The 19,984-nt window shown below is 44.5% G+C and overlaps 1 protein-coding gene across 1 annotated transcript in view; it reads left to right on the top strand.

Moving 5' to 3' along the window:
• TMBIM6 (transmembrane BAX inhibitor motif containing 6) overlaps window positions 1–19,984 on the top strand; it is a 381,522-nt gene that overhangs the window by 229,474 nt on the left and 132,064 nt on the right. Inside the window, exon 8 of the mRNA XM_044083808.1 lies at window positions 19,670–19,770. Coding sequence (XP_043939743.1) covers window positions 19,670–19,770 — 101 coding nt within the window. The remainder of the gene's footprint in view (window positions 1–19,669; window positions 19,771–19,984) is intronic.

Raw genomic sequence — 19,984 nt, 5'->3', positions numbered from 1 at the left:
GCCCACGGCTTCGGTGCTGGAGGGGATCGCGGCTCCTCATGATCAGTCTACTTATCGGAGCCATGGTGCGTTCGAAGCCACGAGGCAAGTGTGGTCTCCTAAGACTTCCTCATCTCCAGGTCTGGCACTCTTCCTCCCCAAAAGTGCCTTTCAGTTTGTTTCCTCCGTCATCACAAGCGTGAAGACCCAGAGCCTCAGGTAGCCCCACAGGGCGCTCCCTGCTCTTCTGAGACCTCTCCAGAGGCTCCCCCTGAAGAAGTTCCCAGTAAGAGATTATACAAGAGGAGACATTTGGACTCCCCACAGGAGTCTAACATCAGACAACGACTTGGATGAATCAGAAGGGTCCCCTAAATCCCCCTCTGGGGACATCTCCTTCCTTCGTGGCAATTCTTGAAATTCTAAGGCAGAGGGGGGATTGGCAGTCCAAGAGCCCTACTGAGGACAAGTCTGTTCTCCTGAAGGCGTTCGGGTCTCAACCTTCCACCTCTTGGGTGTCTCTGTCCTACGATGAGCTTATGGATCTGGCCTCTCGTAGGGCGTGGGAGTCACCAGAATCTATGGAACCTGTCCCTAGGAGGCCTAATAAGTATATTTCTGCTGCCGTAGATAAATTCTTTTTGAGCAAGGGAGTCCCTGTTGATGCCATGGTGATGGCGGCAGCCACCAAAAAGGAAATGTCTGAGACTTCCTCGTCTATCAGTCCTCCTAACAGAGAATCCAGGATCATGGATAGATATGGGAAATGCATGTTTAGTCCAGCAACTTTCTCACTCAGATCACTGAACTACTTGACCCATTTTACCAGACTGCAGAGAGATCTCCTTAAGGAGTTGGGAGATGGTCTTCAGGGTGCTGTAGCTACGAGTGTATCCGACAAAGTTGCTACCCAGCTCGCTACCCTTAATTCAGTAGTTAACTCGTCCATGCGTCTCGTATCTTGCGCAACTGATGGTTCGTGTAGAGCTGCAGGTACAGGAATTGCTCTTCGTAGGCATGCCTGAATGCGACTCTGTTCCTTTGCGGAACCCTTCAAGTCTTCCGTTATGAATACCCAGTTTGATGGCTCATCCTTGCTTGGGCCAAAGGTGAAGGAGACTTTGACCACGTGTGAACAAGAGGGAAAGACTCTGCCATCGGAGTCAGTTTTTCCACCCCCATTCGACCCTATCCTAAAGGTCAGAGGGGAGGAAAGATGTGGTTCTGGAAATCACAAGTAGCCTTTCAAGACACACAGAGCCCCCCTCCAGAGGCAGAGGAGGGGGTTACAATGGAAGACACCGCTCTCGTGGCAGAGGGGGTGCGCAACACCAGGGTGACGGATCACTTCTCTGGTCAGTCCTACCAGTGCTCCTGAAGGGAGGCCCGGCTGTCCTACTCTGGAGACAGTCTGGGATCGCTTGTCATTGTACCCAGAAGTCTGGCTAGGTATAACAAATGACAATTGGGTAGAAAGTATAATTTCCATAGGGTATTTCGTACCATTCTCCACAAAGCCCCATCCCATCAAACAAATCCTGGACGTTCCACCCAGTCACAGGGAACAAGCAACAATAGAGGTACGCCAGTTGCTATAAAAGAGTCATCCAGCCAGTCCCGGCTGACCAAGCAGGATTTGGAACTTACTCAAGATTCTTTTTGGTTCAAAGAAAACGGGGGACTGGAGACCCATTTTGGATCTCAGACTCCACCAATTTGTGAGGAAAGAAGTTCCGAATGGTCACGCTACAGTCCATACTTCCCTTTTTTTTTTAGCGAAAGACCATTGGATGTGCTTGATCGATCTTAAGGATTCGTACTACCACATAAAGATGGCCAAACCATCCAGGGATCACCTGCGTTTCCGGCTGGGAGCCAATCATCATCAATTCCGAGCTCTGCCCTTTGGTCTCACTACAGTCCCCAGAGTGTTCAAGTGCAGGGCAGTAGTCACGGCTCACCTGAGGCATCTAGGATTCCTGGTGTTTCCGTACTTAGACTATTGGCTCCTTACCTCCACACCACCGGGCATCAACTTCTTCAAGCAAGAGAGGCTACTCTGACACTCTGCAATCAGCTAGGCATTACAGTCAACTTCGAAAAGTCTGCCTTGTTGCCATCGCAACATATCGTTTTTATAGGGACAGATTTAGACACGTCAACCACCACTCTTCATCTTCCACCAGAACGGGTTTGTATTTTTTGCCAACACATCACATCCTTGGTATCAAAGAACAGAGCACCAGCTGCAGAGGTTACTGAAAGTACTAGGCTTGATGGCCGCAGCAGTATTGGCAATCTCGTTAGCAAGGATGCATATGAGGATTCTTCAATGGCTCCTATTCACACAGTGGTCTTACCAAAAACGTCCAATGAATCGCACAATCCCGGTAACGAATTCTTACAAGAAGGATCTTCATTGGTGGTTGACATCTCCATGTCACAATAGGACGTCCCTTCATGCTACCCCCTCCAGTTGCCACTGTGACCACGGACGCTTCTCTGATGGGGGGGCATTTCCGGAGAAAGACTGCCCAAGGCACATGGACAGATCAAGAATCACATCTGCATATCAGTATCTTGGAGATGAGAGCAGTACTTCTAGCGTTGCAATACTTTCAGGACTCTTCCTTTAGGGAGAATTGCAATGCAGACAGACATGTCAGTGGTCTGGTACGTGAACAAGCAAGGCGGGACCAAGTCTTATTCCCTTTGCCGAGAAGCCCTCGGAGTATGGCAGTGTCACCCCAGCGCTTTCTTATAGCAATGCACATCCCGAGCAAATCCAACGTCATAGCGGACAAACTGAGCAGGGCAATTTTATTGCCCCACGAATTGTCCCTCAAACCAGAGATTGCAGAGAGGATTTTCTGCAAATGGGGCCAGCCTTTGTGCGACCTGTTTGCCAGTCATATCAACAACAAATGCAAAAGCTATTTTGCCCTGATTCTCCTGACAGGTCAGTCCCTGAGGGATGCTCTTGTCCATGATTGGCCCCCGGGTCTCCTCTACGCTTTTCCCCCCAATTCCTCCAATACTCAGATTTTTACAGAAAGCAAAGTTGCTGGGATGGACAGTCATCCTTATAGCCCCTCATTGGCTTCTTCAGATTTGGTGTCAATTTCTTTACCATCACATTCTGGAAGACCCATTGATCCTGGACCCAGTTCCGGACTTATGGACACATCTGTCAGGGGAACTCCATCCTTCATTGCAGACACTGAAGCTAACTGCTTGGCTGTTCCAATTCCCCGCGTAGCCAGGCTTCATAATCTTTCCCAAAAACTAGTCAAATTTTGTTGGCTTCCCATAAGCCTTCCACTAGAAAGGTTGTATTGTAGTAAGTGGAAGAGATTTTCCATTTGGGCTTCCTACCATAATATTGACCCTTACCAAGCACCATTGTCTTCTGTTTTACAATTCTTGACAGAAATTTTCAACAAAGATGCAGCTGCTGCTATGGTGTGGGCACAACTAGCTGCTAGATCTAATTTCCATCTAGGGATTGATGGATTGAATATTATGGCTCACCAATTGTCTAAAGCTTTTCTAAAAGGTTCCTTTCACATGAGGCCTCCAGTGAAAACTCCTTATTCTCCCTGGAATTTGAATTTTGTTATCTCGCATCATTCTTCCTCCCTTTGAGCCTGCATCATCTTGTGAGCTAAAATTTCTATTGTGGAAAACTATCTTCCTAGTAGCCATCACTTCAGCCCGCAGAGCATCAAGAGCTCCATGCCCTATCAATCAAGCCTCCTTATATGGTCTTTCATGCTGACAGAGTATCTCTCAGGACAAACCCATCCTTTTTGCCTAAAGTATGTTCAGAGATTAAAATCAATCAAGTCATTGAGTTGCCTGTTTTCTTCCCTAATCACACCAACAAATTAGAATATATGTTGTACAAACTTGATGTTCACAGACAACCTAGATTTTATCCAGACAGAACAAAAGAGATTAGGAACTCAGTTAAGCTTTTTCTGTCCTTTTCTGAGGCCAGGAAAGGTAAACCAGTCGCCAAAACAACTCTTAAGTGGCTGTCTGTTTTTTATCACTTACATCTATTCTTGTCATAACATGCCCTTGTCTAGTAAGGTGAAGGCTCATTCAACCAGAGCAGTTTCTACCTCTTCAGCCTTTCAAGCCAAATTACGTCTAGACTTCATCTGTGAGCAGCCACATGGTTTAAACCTCACACTTTTTTAATTACAAAGTGGATAAGGTCTCCATGGACAGGGCTTTATTTGGTTCTACGGTTCTGAAGAGTGTACTTTTGTGAGCCACCCAGGGTTAGGGTGCTAGGGACGCTACCCATCAGTGAAGAATGAAAGGCGCGATTGAAAAACTTCACATGAAGAAGTTGTGTACTCGCCATAACATTCCATGTGAGTTGTTCCATCTCGCCTTCATTCTCACGTCCCTCCCTCCTGGCTGGCAGTTGACCTGGAGCCTGTCTTCATCCTGGTTTTTCATTCCTAGACAGAATAATTATAGTATCACTATATGGTACGCAGCAAACAAGATCTGAAGTAATTACAGCAGTGCATTGTGGGATAAGGGGCTAGGTCTCGAGCTACTGGAAAACTTTGAGCTTGCTAGTTGGCTGTGTCTGAGCCGAGGATCGACTCCGAACCCATCGGTGAAGAATGAAGGCGAGATGGAACAACTCTGAATTTTGTTATTTGCTAGTAATTACAGGTGTGGGGGTAGCCACATTCATTGATTTCCTGTCCTTGCATATTTAAACTGGTGCATGTGAAATAATTCCTGCTTTAAAACTTCAGCTTGGCAAGCTAAGAACTTGGTTATATTCAACTGGACGTATAAGAGAATTTAAGTACCTTTTTATGCACTTTTTTTTTTAAAAATACAGTATTTAAATTGATTTAAACTGTGTATGAAGGAGTGTTGAAGGAATTTTTAACTGGTTATTCTGCTCTTCAGTAACTTGAACTAAAAGCTAGTGTTGGCTGAATTTTGTTATTTGCTAGTAATTACAGGTGTGGGGTAGCCACATTCATTGATTTCCTGTCCTTGCATATTTAAACTGGTGCATGTGAAATAATTCCTGCTTTAAAACTTCAGCTTGGCAAGCTAAGAACTTGGTTATATTCAACTGGACGTATAAGAGAATTTAAGTACCTTTTATGCACTTTTTTTTAAAAAATACAGTATTTAAATTGATTTAAACTGTGTATGAAGGAGTGTTGAAGGAATTTTTAACTGGTTATTCTGCTCTTCAGTAACTTGAACTAAAAGCTAGTGTTGGCTGAATTTTGTTATTTGCTAGTAATTACAGGTGTGGGGTAGCCACATTCATTGATTTCCTGTCCTTGCATATTTAAACTGGTGCATGTGAAATAATTCCTGCTTTAAAACTTCAGCTTGGCAAGCTAAGAACTTGGTTATATTCAACTGGACGTATAAGAGAATTTAAGTACCTTTTTATGCACTTTTTTTTAAAAAATACAGTATTTAAATTGATTTAAACTGTGTATGAAGGAGTGTTGAAGGAATTTTTAACTGGTTATTCTGCTCTTCAGTTATTCCCACCCACCGCCCTGTTTTTGTTTTGGTGTTAATCTTAGTGGCATTGAAACTGCCCGCCCCTCAGCCTGCCTCTGGGCCCATCTCATTTGCTCACTCAACTGAGTGCAGTGAGATCATATTCTGATTTCAGGCACTCCTACTGTGTACAAAGAGAGCATCTGGGAAATAGAAAAAAAAAATTAAGCTTATTTCCTGCCTTTCTTGTTAAGTGGTACAGACTATTTGTAGGCTTCTGAGCCCCCAAGCCCTTCTGTGTTTGAGGGAAGCCTTCTAGCTTGTTTTTTTTTCTTGTAACTAGCCAGTTTTCTAGTTTCAGCACTCAAATCTGTTTCTTTGATCTCAGCACTTGTTCAGAAAAAAAAAAAAAAAAAAATTTCATCTTGTTTTACTGTACTTGTGTTTTTACCTACTTCTTTTTACTTTTGCATCATCTTAAAATACTCAATTGTATTTATTACTGCTTGGTGTAACTCATTCTAAGCCTTTTGGTTTAAACACTTGGGCTTCGGACCAGTTAGTTGTTTTGCACTGAGAGGTTTGTGGTCTGCACTGTTGTGGCAGAACAGGTAGCTTACATCCTTCTAGGTTGAGAACTGCTGATAAGGGCTCAGTGTCTGTTATTCTAAAAGTGTATTAATTCTGGTTTAAGCACTTGGGCTTTCAAGCCAGTTATTTTACATTAAGAGGGTTTGTGGTCTGCACTCTTGTGGGAGGAGAGGCTGGACTCTGCCCTTCTGAGCTGGGAATTTCTGGTTAAAGGCTTATAGTGCATGCATATCTGAACTGTTTCTTACTGAAGTTGGTGCGCCTTGTTTGCTGTGGCATAGACTGGATTCGGGCCTGCTGGATCTAGCTTTGTTTGTGTAACTTGAGCACTAATCCAGACATTCTCTAAAGTATTCAATGGTATTTATTACTGCTTGGTTGTAACTTGATTAAAGTGTAGCTATCATTCAAGTCTTTTGGATTAAGCACTTGGGCTTCAGACCAGTTGTTTTACATTAGGAAGGTTTGTGGCAAGCACTGTGGTGGCAGGACAGGTAGCTTTCATCCTTCTAAGTTGGGAACTGCTGATTGAGAGCCCAGTGTCCAAGTGTATTAGTTCTGGTTTAGGCACTTGGGCTTCAGGCCAGTTATTTTACATTAAGAAGGTTCGTGGTCTGCACTCTTGTGGGAGAAGAGGCTGGACTCTGCCCTTCTGAGCTGGGAATTTTCTGGTTAAAGGTTTATAGTGCCTGAATATTTGAACTGTATCTTACTGAAATTGGTTCACCTTGTTTGCTCTAGCATAGACTAGATCCAGGCCTACTGAATCTAGCTTTGTTTATATACTTGTTGTTTGTTTGCTTGTTATTTCCCTGGAAGCTAATTCACCTAATACGCAACTTCTCAGCTTCTGTGGATCACTAGTGATATCTGCATTGCTTACTGTACTTATTTCCTTGTTTCACTTGAAAGAAAGTTACTGTTTGTCGTTTTGCATTTAGTTACTTGTATCACATTGCACTCAAGTTACCTGGCACTTGCTCACTAAAGCAATTATACAAGTCAGCACTAAAAATTAAAAGCACTACACCCTCACTCCCCACTGGCCCTTGTTTTCAATTAAGGATTTCCCAATATTATTCTAGCATGTCCAAAGGTCAGTTGTCAATCTCCTCTCCGGTCCAGCTGGTGAATCTGGGAATCTTGAGGCAATGTTATAACTGCCTCATGTACACAGACAACCCTCTCCTCCTCCCACATAACACAAATACTTGCGAGAGATGCAGCTATTTAGCCAAACTGGAGGCTGAGCTCTCTCAACTCAGGACTGGCAAGACCAGACAGGAGGAGAAGGCAACTACACACACCACAAAACCAGCCTCACATAATGCTACCACTCCACTGAATCAAACACATAAACACACAAAGACATACTCGGAGGCTCTGAGTAAAAATTTACCTAAACAGCAGAGGCCTCCAAAGCAGACACCCAAACAACTGCTACCTCAAGACACCCCACAAGCAACACATAAACCACAAAAGCAGTGTGCAAAGCAGTCACAGCCCTTAAGGCCAAATACAACACCAAACATACTTGTCATAGGTGACTCCATAGTCAGACACACTGACGTCCCACTCACCAGGCTGAACAAGGAGAGGGTCACAGTAAGCTGCCTATCGGGCGCTAGAATCCGCCACATAACACAAGCACTCGGGTCACTCCACAGCAAGTTCAAATATGACAGTCATTGTCCATGCTGGTGTGAACGACCTGAGACGTACCTCCCTGGACTGCATGAAAAGAGACATAGAGGAGCTCTCTGATTATGTAGCCCAGGCAGGTATGACCCTAACCCTGAGCAGTATCCTTCCTTCACCAAGAATGATGCCACAATATAGAGACAAGATGATCAGCTTTAACAATTGGCTTAATGTCTGGTGTCATTCAAAGGGGATCCAGTGTCTGTCTGCCTGGGATGACATGCTTGACAAGCCACGCTGTTCGCAAGGGACGGCTTGCACCTGTCACCCTGGGATTCGGATATTGGCTAAGGCTCTTGCCACCCCATAGTGCCTTTTTAGGCAAGGCTCAAATTCTAAACCTACCACCCTAGAAAACAAAAATGGGAAGAAATTGAGGGTAATGCTGCTCAATGCCAGAAGTCTAAATCTCAAAATGCACGCACTCGAGGCCCTTCTCAGTATGGAGAACATCGATGTCTGTGCTGTAACTGAAACCTGGTTCAAGGCTCCTGAGAGCACCCCGGCACTATTAGGTTTTACCTCATATCATGCGTTCGGCCCCAAAACCCGGACCACTCCACAAAAGGAGGGTGTATCCATATTCATAAAGGATACTCACACCTCCAGGTTGGTGGCAACGCATGAAGCTTGGAAACCATCCAGGTGCAACTAACAATAGGCAAAACTGCTCTACAAATTGTAGCATGCTACAGGCCACCCTCTCAAACTCAGGAACCCCACACAGCCTTCCTGAAGACACTGGAGGGTATAAATGTATCTCCAAACACCATCATATTGGGTGACTTCAACTACCGAATATAGACTGGGAACATTACTCAAGCCCTAACTTTCTAGCCCAACGGTTCCTGGAGTTCATAAATTCAAATGCCATGGAACAGCTAGTCACTGTTCCCACGAGAGGAGAAAATATACTAGATCTCATTGTCACAAACATGGGGACAAAATGCTCCACACCGGAAGTATATCCCTCATTGGTAAGATCTGATCATAAACTAATCTCACTGGAAATCCACATCCCGTCCCCACCCCAAACAAAAAAGACCATAGTGAAGAACTTCTCTAAAGCAAACTTCACACTACTCAAGACTGGTGTGGTATCCTTCAAGGCCCCTGAGTCAGAGGAAACCACAACCCAAGCTGCGGAAGCCCTTACAAATGCCTTCTATGAACACCTCCAGGACTGCATGGATCAGGCAATCCCAAATAAAACCAAGACTCTTTCCACAAAGGGCAAACGTCCAGTCTGGTGGACCCCAGCCATTAACAAACTTTACAATAAGTGGAGAAAGCTATTACATGATAGAACAAAATCCATAAAAGGGAAGTCACCCCTGATCATTATTAGTAAAAAAATACGAGCACTCATAAAATCAACTAAGGCCAATTTTGAGAGAAAAATTGCCATGGATTCAAAGGACAATCATAAGGCCTTTTTCAGCTATGTTAGGAACCTGGGTGGAAACTCACAGATATGCTCAGAATTAGTCCAAAATGATACAAAAATCACTGAACCCACAGACATTGCCAACATACTGGCAGACAGGTTCAGTGCAAACTTTACCCCCTCTCCCCCCCTAAAGGAGAGATAACTATCCCAGCCGAGTGTAGCCTCCCGGACATCTCAAATGCGCAGGTGAAAGCTGCTCTCTCTAAAGCTAAAAACACAGCATCAATGGGACCGGATGGTGTCCCCGGCTGTGTGCTACACGAGCTAAATGAGGAATTAAACCCGCACATAAGGCAGCTGTTTAATCTCAGCCTTACCACAGGATCGTGCCCAAGGAGTGGCGTGCGGCAACTGTGGTCCCACTCCACAAAGGTGGCGCCTCTACGGACCCTGGTAATTACCGCCCCATAAGCTTAACAAGTCTAGTCTGCAAAGCTATGGAGAGGATCATAATGGAGCTCATAAACAAAGATATAGGGGACTTGCAGACATTGGACCCGACCCAGTTTGGCTTTGTCAAGGGAAGATCATGCCTTTTGAACTTGGTCGACTTCTTGAAATAGTCACCAAGGCCATTGATGAGGGAAAGGCAGTCCATACAGCCTACCTTGACCTTGCAAAGGCTTTCGACACAATACCCCACTCGGGTATTGTAGAAAAACTTACCAGCTTAAATGTAAACCCATATGTCACAAGATGGGTTGCAAACTGGCTTAAGGACAGAACCCACAGGGTTAGAGTTGCTGGCGCTGTGTCAGACTCCAAGCCGGTCACAAGTGGTGTCCCACAGGGCTCGGTCCTTGGCCCCTATTGTTTGGCATCTACTTCTCAGAAGGACAGGCCAACATGGGAGGACTTTGGCTGACAAAGTTTGCAGATGACTGCAAACTGGGCGCCATAGTGGAAAGTGCATCGGACACGGATATCCTTCAGAAGGGACTCACGGAAACAGATAGCTGGTGCCAGAGCCATGGCCTGAAGTTAAACGCCAAAAAATGTATAGTCATAACCTTCGGGAAAAACAAGGTAACCCCAAGCTACCATATAGGTGGCAATCCACTAAGCACAGAAGAGGTTATCAGGGACCTGGGGACCCAGGTTGACAGTGGCCTTTCTTTTGACACTCACATTGCTAAAGTGGTTAGAAAGACCTTCTACATTGCCCACCTGATCATGAAGGGATTCACATCCAGATCTAGTGAGGTCATTGTTCCCCTGTACTCTTCACTTATCAGACCAATGATCGAGTACAATGCCCCATTTGGGATGTATCTCACCCGACATCTGCAGCAATTGGAGAGACCCCAAAGTTCCTCACCAAAAGGATAAAGGGACTCCAAAATCTGTCATATGCTGCCAGATTGAAGAAACTCCAGCTCTATTCAGTCGCATACCGTCTGCTCAGAGGTGACATGTGCCTGACATACAAGGCCATGTCCAACCCGGAATTAATGGACATGCTCCACCTCAAAAAATCCAAATCCACCAAAACCACTAGAGCAAGCGACTTAAACCTTAGCACGGATATAAATAGGACGTGCTGGAGGGATAGATTTATCACTCAGAGACTCCCTATGCTGTGGAATAAAATCCCGGTCCATGTGAGGCAGAGCACCTCGCTGACTCTGTTCAAGAGAAATCTAGACCTGTGGTTGGGAGATCGTAGGTTTACCCCGGGAATCATTTCTGGGTCACTGCTGGACAGAGGCACAACAAACTAATGGGCACAGTATTTTTTCATATAAGGGGTGGCGTAAGCCACAATAATTTGGGCTAGGCTTATAAATGCCTTAGGGCAGATAGCCTAGTATAAACCTATGAACCTATGAACGTTATGGTGAGTACATAACTTTTTTATCCTTCACAGAGGGCAAACCTGTCTCAGAACAAGTCATTTGTAAATGGATTGCAAACTGCATCAAGGTTTGTTACCTGCACCATGGAAAGCCTTTACCTGGCAACTTTAGAGCCCATTCCACCAGGCATGGGTGAACTACCACTGCCTTCCTTGAAGGAGGTCCCTCCCAAACAATCTTAAAGGCAGCCGTTTGGAATTCCGTCCGCATCTTTACAAAACACTAACAGGTCTTCAGGGCCAAGACCAGATTCACATCTGCCATCCTACAAAATATTTCCTAAACTTATGAAAATCATCTCCACCCACAGGGAAACTTTAGGAATCTTCTCATAGAACATTACTGCAATATTGACTCTGAAAAAAAATAGTAAAGTTGTGTCCCACTTACTATGATTGTAGATGTTCAAGTAGACCAATGTTGCAGTACATATTCCCACTCTTCTACTCCTTAACTTTGTAGGGGACATCACGGTTACTGTTTTCTGCTTATAATCACTTTGGTTCATCCCTACTGTAATTCCTTTTCCTTCTCCTTTGCATTCTCAACCAAAGCCAGACATCTGGGGAGGTCATGCTCACACCTGAAAATGACTTTGATGGATTCTCTTTTACCCTGGTGTCCAGACATTGGTAATTAGAAGTCCATCGGCTTGGGATGGTGCCAAGAATCTGGCAATCTCAGGCTTCTGTACATCAGGAAAACCCAAGGATCGGTACTGCAACATTGATCTACTTTAACATCTGCAATTATAGTGATTAGGACACAGGTGTACTTTGTGTGAAAGCACAGTGCCTGATCATTAAGATTATCACTTGAAGCTACAGAACCAGGCACAACAGTGCAGTCAAGCAGTTCAAGGGACTAAATCAAGGTAAGAAAAGGCTCCAGGCACATGTTTTAACAATACTGCCAATTCCCTTAGAGAGATGTCTTCAGATGGTACTAGAAAAATGTTGTCGGACTTCATAACCCTGTGTTTTAAACAAACTTGTCACCCAGCTAAGAAGCACTTTTGTTACAATTTCATGGAGCACAGTACCAAGATGAAAATCAACTTTGCATTAAGACTGAGTAGCACAGTGCTGAGTATACCACACTGCTGAGGTGGAAATGCAGCAGGTAATTCAGCCTTTGTTAAACCAGTAAATAGTGATCTGTTTAATTACACTGCACATAATTTTGAACTTGATTTCATCATAATTGGTTTACTTTTAAACTCTTATGCAAGTCACAGCACATTTTCATACTTGTTTATTTTACACCCTTGTAATACTTCATAGGTTCATACTAGGCTATCTGCCCTAGGGCATTTATAAGCCTAGCCAGAGTGTGTTTGGCTTTTGCCACCCATTTTAAATTAATTTTGCTATGCCCTTTATCGAGGTTAGTATACTGTGCCTCTGTCAGTGACACAGAAGTGACACCCGGGGTAAACCTACGATCTCCCATCCACTCAAGATTCCTCTTGAAGAGAGTCAATGAGGGACTCTGCCTAACCTGGACTGGGATTTTATTCCAGAGTGAAGGGAGCCTCTGGGTTATGAGTCTGTCCCTCCAGCATGTCCTATTTATTTCAGTGCTGAGGTTCAAGTCTCTCGAGCGCGTAGCTCGATGGGATTTGGATTTTCTGAGGTGCCGCATGTCCATTAATTCAGGGTTGGGCATGGCTTTATACGTCAGGCACAGATCTCCTCTGAGCAGGCGGTATGCCACTGAGTAGAGCTGGAGTTTCTTTAACCGGGCAGCATATGGCATCTGTTTGAGCCCTTTGATCCTCTTGGTAAGGTACTTTTGGGGTCTTTCCAGTTGCTGCAGGTGTCTGGTAAGGTACATCCCAAAAGGGGCATTGTACTCAATTATGGGCCTGCTGAGGGATGAGTAAAGAGGCACGATGACCTCCCCTGATCTAGATGTGAATCCCTTCATGATTAGGTGGGCTATATAAAATGTTTTTCTAACCACTTTGGCCACATGGTTGTCAAATGAGAGATTGCTATCAACTTGGGTCCCCAGGTCCCTAATTACTTATTCTGTACTTAATGGATTACCACCTGTGGTAATTTGTGGGCACTTTGTTTTTGCCAAAGGGGATGACTATACACTTTTTGGCGTTTAGCTTGAGGCCATGGCTCTGGCACCAGTTCTGTTTCTATGAGGCCCTTTTGGAGGATGCTTGTGTCGACTGGAGAGTCTATTATGGTGCCCAGTTTGCAGTCATCTGCGAACTTAGCCACAGTCCTTCCGTGTTGACCTGTACCTCCGCGAAATATATACCGAACAAGAGGTCCCAGGACTGAGCCTTGTGGGACGCCACTTGTAACTGGTTTGGAGTCTGACATGGCTCCAGCAATTCTAACCATGTGGGTTCTGTCCTTGAGCCAGTTTGCAACCCATCTAGTGACATAGAGATTTATATTTAAGCTGGTGAGCTTATCTATAATGGCCGAGTGGGGTATTGTATCGAAGGCTTTTGCGAGGTCCAGGTAGGCTGTGTGGACCACCTTCCTCTTGTCAATGGCCTTGGAGCGTATTATCATGGAACTTATATACAAAGACATTGGCAACCTTCAAACACTGGACCCAACCCAGTTTGGGTTTGTGAAGGGCCGATCTTGTCTCCTGAACCTGATTGACGTCTTTGAATCAGTCTCCAGAGCCATGGACAAGGGTAAGGTGGTCCACACAGCCTATCTAGACCTTGCCAAGGCCTTTGACACCATCCCCCACTCTGGAATCATAGATAAACTTACTAAGTTGGGCATTAATCCATATGTCACCCAATGGGTTGCTAAATGGCTTACTGATAGAACCCACACTGTAAAAGTAGCCGACTCCAACTCCACCTCCAGACAAGTGGAGTACCTCAGGGTTCAGTCCTGGGGCCGCTCTTGTTTGGCATCTACCTCTCTGAAGTACAGGTCAACACTAAGGGACTCTGGCTAACAAAGTTTGCAGATGACTGCAAACTGGGAGCCATTATTGAATCCCCAAATGATGTGGATACTCTACAAAAGGGCCTTACAGAAACAGATGCTTGGTGCCAGAGCCATGGGCTCAAGCTCAATGCCAAGAAATGTATTGTTATCCCCTTTGGGGAAAAAACATGTATCCATGAATTACCATATAGGTGGCAGTACACTAAACACAAAGTGTGATAAGAGAGTTAGGGACACAGGTGGACAGTGGTCTCACCTTCGATAACCACATTGCCACAACAGTCAGGAAATCCTTCTATGTGGCACACCTCATCACAAAGGGCTTTTCATCCAGAAAAAAGGAGATCATTGTCCCACTGTACTCATCCCTCATTAGACCCATTATAGAATACAACACCCCATTTGGTATGTACCTCTCAAGACATCTGCAACAACTGGAAAGGCCTCAGAAATACCTCACTAATAGAATCACAGGCCTAAAGCAGATGCCTTACGCTGACCGCCTTAAACTCCAGCTATACTCTTGTCGCATATCGTCTACTCGGAGGCGATCTCTGCTTAACATACAAGGCCATGTCAAACCCAGAGCTGTTGGACATGCTACACTTAAAGAAATCCCAAGCCCTCAGAGCTACACGCTCCAGGGATCTAAACCTTGTCATCACAATAAACAAAACATGCTGGAGGGATAGGTTCCTGACCCAGAGACTCCCCAGACTCTGGAATAGATTGCCCATACATGCATCCATCAAGCAGATTGCCTCTTTGGACCTCTTCAAGAGGAACCCTGACGATTTGATGGGAGAAAGGAAATTCACCCCAGGGATCATGTCAGTCGCCCTGCTAGACAGGGGTCTAGGAAAGTAAATAATGTGGGAAGAAATAGCCAGGGAATTGTTATGGCTAGGATTGTATAGGCCCTAGGGCTGATAGCCTAGTACCAACCTATGAACCTATGACTGTTTCAAAGAAATCGACCAGGTTTAAGAGGCAGGATCTGCCCTTAACAAAGCCGAACTGGGTAGGATCCAGTGTCTGTAGGGCCCCAATATCTTTATTTATGAGGTCCAGGATGATCCTTTCCATAGCTTTGCAGACCAAGCTAGTCAGGCTTATGGGGCGATAGTTTCCAGGATCCGTTGAGGCACCACTTTTGTGGAGAGGGACCATGGTTGCTGTACGCCACTCTTTGGGTACATATCCTGTAGTAACACTGAGATTGAACAGTAGTTTTATGTTTGGGTTTAGCACTCCTTGGAGTTCATGTAGGACGCAGCCCGGGACACCGTCTGGTCCCATTGATGCTGTGTTTTTTGCTTTGGAGAGGGCGGCTCTTACCTGAGCATCTGAGATGTCAGGAGGGGCAGCACTCTGCTGGGATAGATATTTGCCCTTTTGGTGGGGAGGGGGGGGAGGAGTTTGCGCTAAACCTGTCAGCTAGGATGTTGGCAATGTCTGTGGGTTCGATGTATTTTTTGTCATTTTGGACTAATTCTGAGCATATCTGGGAATTCCCACCCAGGTTCCTAACATAACTAAAGAAAGCCTTGTGATTATCCTTGGTGTCCTGTGCAATTTTTCTCTCGAAGCTGGCCTTAGACTATTTTATGAGTGCCCATAGTTTTTTGCTAATACTGATCAGAGATGCCTTCCCTTTTTGGGATTTTGCTCTATCATGTAGTAGCTTCCTCCTCCTATTGTATAGTTTGTTTATGGCTGGGGTCCACCAGACAGGATGTCTGCCTTTGGAGGATTGGGTCTTGGTTTTATTTGGGATTGCATGATCCATGCATTCCTGAAGGTGTTCATAGAATGCGTTTATAAAGGATTCTGCGGTCTGGGCCGTATTTTCCACAGGCTCGGGGGCTGTGAAGCATTCCACCTCGGTTTTGAGGAGTGTGAAATTTGTTTTAGAGAAGTTTTTCACTGTGGTTTTCTGGGCAGGGGTGGGGTCGGGATGTGAATATCCAGTGAGATTAGTTTATGGTCTGATCTTACCAGTGAGGGATACACTTCTGGTCTGGAGCATAGAGTCCCCATGTTGGTGATGATCAGGTCCAGTATGTTTTTCCCTCTTGTGGGAGTGGTAACAAGTTGTTCCATAGCATTTGAGTTTATAAATTCTAGGAACCTTTGGGCTAGGGTGTTGGAGCTAGAGTAATGCTCCCAGTCTGTTTGGGTAGTTGAAGTCGCCCAATATAATGGTGTTTGGAGAGACCTTCATATTTTCCAGTGTTCTCAGGAAGGCCGAGTGGGGTTCCTGGGTTTGGGAGGGTGGTCTGTAGCAGGCTATAAACTGGAAGGCAGTTTTACCCACTGTTAGTTGCACATGGATAATCTGTGATGCTTCGTGCTGTGCCACCAACCTGGAGTTGTGGGTATCTTTGACGAATACTGATACTCCCCTCCTTTTGTGGTTCGGTCCAAGTATTGGGGCCGAAAAGCATGGTATGAGGTATAACCTGGTAGTGCTGGGGTGCTCTCGCGAGCCTTGAACCAGGTTTCTGTTACTGCACAGATATCTATGTTCTCCATGCTAAGGAGAGTTTTGAGTGCGTGCATCTTGAGGTTTAGACTTCTGGCGTTGAGTAGCATTACTCTTAGTTTCTTATCCCTTGTGATACCTATGGAGGTGGGTTTGTCTTTTGAGCCTTGCCTAAAAAAGGCACTATGGGGGAAGCAAGAGCCTTTGCCAATATCCGAAAGCCCAGGGGTGACAGGTGCAAGCCATCCCTGACGAAGCATCGTGTCTTGTCGAGCATGTCATCCCAGGCTGACAGGCATTGGATCCCCTTTGAATGACACCAATACTTAAACCAATTGTTGAAATTGATCATCTTGTCTTCATATTGTGGCATCATTCTTAGTGAGGGTAAGATGCTACTCAAGGTCAGGGTCATACCGGCCTGGGCTACTTGCTCAGAGAGCTCCTGTGTCTCCATGTAGTCCAGGGAGGTACGTCTCGGGTCATTCACACCAGCATGGACAATGACAGAGTCATATTTGTACTTGCCTTGGAGTGACCTGAGTGCTTGTGTTGTGGCGGATCCTAGCGCCCGACAGGCAGCTCACCGTGACCTTCTCCTTGTTCAGCCTGGTGAGCGAGACATCAGTGTGCCTGACTATAGTCACCTATTACAAGTGTATCGGGTGTGGTGTTTAGCCTTAAGGGCTGTGACTGTTCGGCACACTGGCTTTGTGAGCTATGTGTTGCACGTGTTTTGTTTTGGGGTAGTGGTTGCTTGGGTGTCTGCTTTGGAGGTCTCTGCTGCTTAGGCAGATTTTTATTTAGAGTCTCAGAGTATGTTTTTGTGTGTTTGTGTTTGGTTTGCTGTCGTGGTAGGTGTATGTGAGACTGGAATCGTAGTGAGTGTGGTTTCCTTCTCCTCCTGACTGGTTACGCCAGTACTGAGTTGAGAGAGCTTAGCATCCAGTTTGGCTATATGGTTGCATCTCTCACGTGTGTTGGAATTTGTTAGGAGGAGAGGGATGTCTGTGTACATGAGGCAGTTGTAACATTGCCTCAAGATTCCCAGATTCACCAGCTGGACCGGAGAGGAGATTGACAACTGACCTTTGGACATGCTAGAATAGTATTGGGAATTCCTTTATAATTGAAAAAGGCCAATGGGGAACAAGGTACTCAAGGGGAGTTTGTGAGGGTGTAGTGCTTTTAATTTTTTAGTGCTGACTTGTATAATTGCTTTAGTGAGCAAGTGCCAGGTAACTTAAATGCAATGTGTTACAGGTAACTTAAATGCAAAAATGATGAACAGTAACTTTCTTTCAAGTGAAACAAGGAAATAAGTACAGTAAGCAATGCAGATATCATTAGGGATCTACAAAAGCGCTGAAAAGCCGCGTTTTAGGTGGAATTAGTGTTTCAGGAAAATAACAAGCATACAAACAAAGCTAGATTCAGCAGGCCTGGATCTAGTCTATGCTACAGCAAACAAGGTGTACCAATTTCAGTAAGAAACAGTTCAGATATGCAGGCACTATAAGCCTTTAACCAGAAATCCCCAGCTCAGAAGGGCAGAGTCCAGCCTCTCCTCCCACGAGTGCAGATCACGAACCTTCTTAATATAAAATAACTGGCCTGAAGCCCAAGTGCTTAAACCAGAACTAATTTTTAGAATAACAGACACTGAGCCCTCAGTCAGCATTTCCCAACTTAGAAGGATGTAAGCTACCTGTCCTGCCACCACAGTGCAGGCCACAAACCTTCCTAATGTAAAACAACTGGTCTGAAGCCCAAGTGCTTAATCCAAAAGACTTAGAATGATAGCTACACTTTAATCAAGTTACTACCAAGCAGTAGTAAATACTACTGAATACTTTAAAGAATGCCTGGATTAATGCTCAAGTTATACAAACAAAGCTAGATTCAGCAGGCCTGGATCTAGTCTATGCTACAGCAAACAAGGTGTACCATTTTCAGTAAGAAGCAGTTCTGATATGCAGGCACTATAAGCCTTTAACCAGAAATTCCCAGCTCAGAAGGGCAGAGTCCAGCCTCTACTCCCACAAGAGTGCAGACCACGAACCCTCTTAATGTAAAATAACTGGCCTGAAGCCCAAGTGCTTAAACCAGAATTAATACACTTTTAGAATAACAGACACTGAGCCCTCAGTCAGCAGTTCCCAACTTAGGATGTCAGCTACCTGTTCTGCCACTACAGTGCAGACCACAAACCTTCTTAATGTAAAACAACTGGTTTGAAGCCCAAGTGCCTAAACTAAAAGGCTTAGAATGAGTTGCACCAAGCAGTAATAAATACAATTGAGTACTATTAAGATGACGCAAAAGCAGAATAAAGTAGGAAGAAACACAAATACAGTAAAAGCAGGTAGACTGAAATCTGCAAACCACAGCTCTGAAAACAAGCACTGCAGTGGAAAGGTAACAGTTAAATTGCCCTTTAAAGCAACAACACTTGAGGGCCTCCCTTTATAGTAGAAACACTGAATGTCCCGTGACTGAATTATATTACATATATATTTTAAACGTTGTTAGGTTATGCTAATTTAATGTGCTTTAAACATTTGTTTAAATTAAGGAATTGGCTCTGAAAAGAAGCAGTGCTTAGCCATAGCTACATTTTATTTTTACGCCTTCCTTCGTCTCGCAGTACGGACTATAACATAAGGTTGATGTGGCATTGCTTCATATTTTCTGGCTTTCAAAGAATTAAGTGTGGAAATGTACACAAGCATCAGAAACGTACAGTTTAAGATAGAATGGAAAAAGTATTTGTCAACAGTGTCATAATTAGCCAGATGATAAAATCTAGGGAGAATAGTAAGTTTTGCATTTCCTTAACCTTGAACATGAAAGCTCAGAAAAAGTTTGCTTCCATTTGGGAGATGAAGCTTGAGTAAGATCAGCTGGCGTAGAGTAACTTCTGTAGTCTGTGAAATAAGCTACCAGGCTACCAGGAGGAATCTGGGGAAGCACTGGCAGATCTTGTGTTGTAAAAGAGTACCCATAGAAAGTAAAATTAAGTGATTAGCTGCTCTTTTGGGATAGGTAGGCATCAGTGTGCATGTCCTTCTTGGGTATGTGGTTATGGGTATATCTGAAATGCATATGGATTGCTATGTGTTAAACTGCTAATTTGGATTTTTTTTTCTGCTTTGTTTCACAGGCTCACCTGTACATCGGCTTGCTGCTTATGTGTGGTTTTGTGTTGTTTGACACCCAGCTGATAATTGAGAAAGCAGAGCATGGAGACAAGGATTATATTTGGTAAGTATTTGCAAGATACTTGCACTACTCTGCCAACCTGCATCTTTATAGATGAGCGTTTTTGTCCCAAAATGGTCTGTCCACTTTGTGTAAAGCAGGACCTTGTATTCAACACTATTGGCATTTTAAGCTTTGCATCTACATTTATACCCATTTTTTTCTTTTTTTCTTTTATTTGCTGCTAGTGGAATTTTCCAGTTTGTAACTGTCTTGG

The sequence above is a fragment of the Protopterus annectens genome, chromosome 9.part0, assembly GCF_019279795.1.
Source record: "Protopterus annectens isolate FY-2018-M chromosome 9.part0, PAN1.0, whole genome shotgun sequence".
Taxonomy (NCBI): domain Eukaryota; kingdom Metazoa; phylum Chordata; order Ceratodontiformes; family Protopteridae; genus Protopterus; species Protopterus annectens.
Note: the sequence above shows the minus strand (reverse complement) of the source record. Positions and strands in the feature narration are given on the sequence as shown.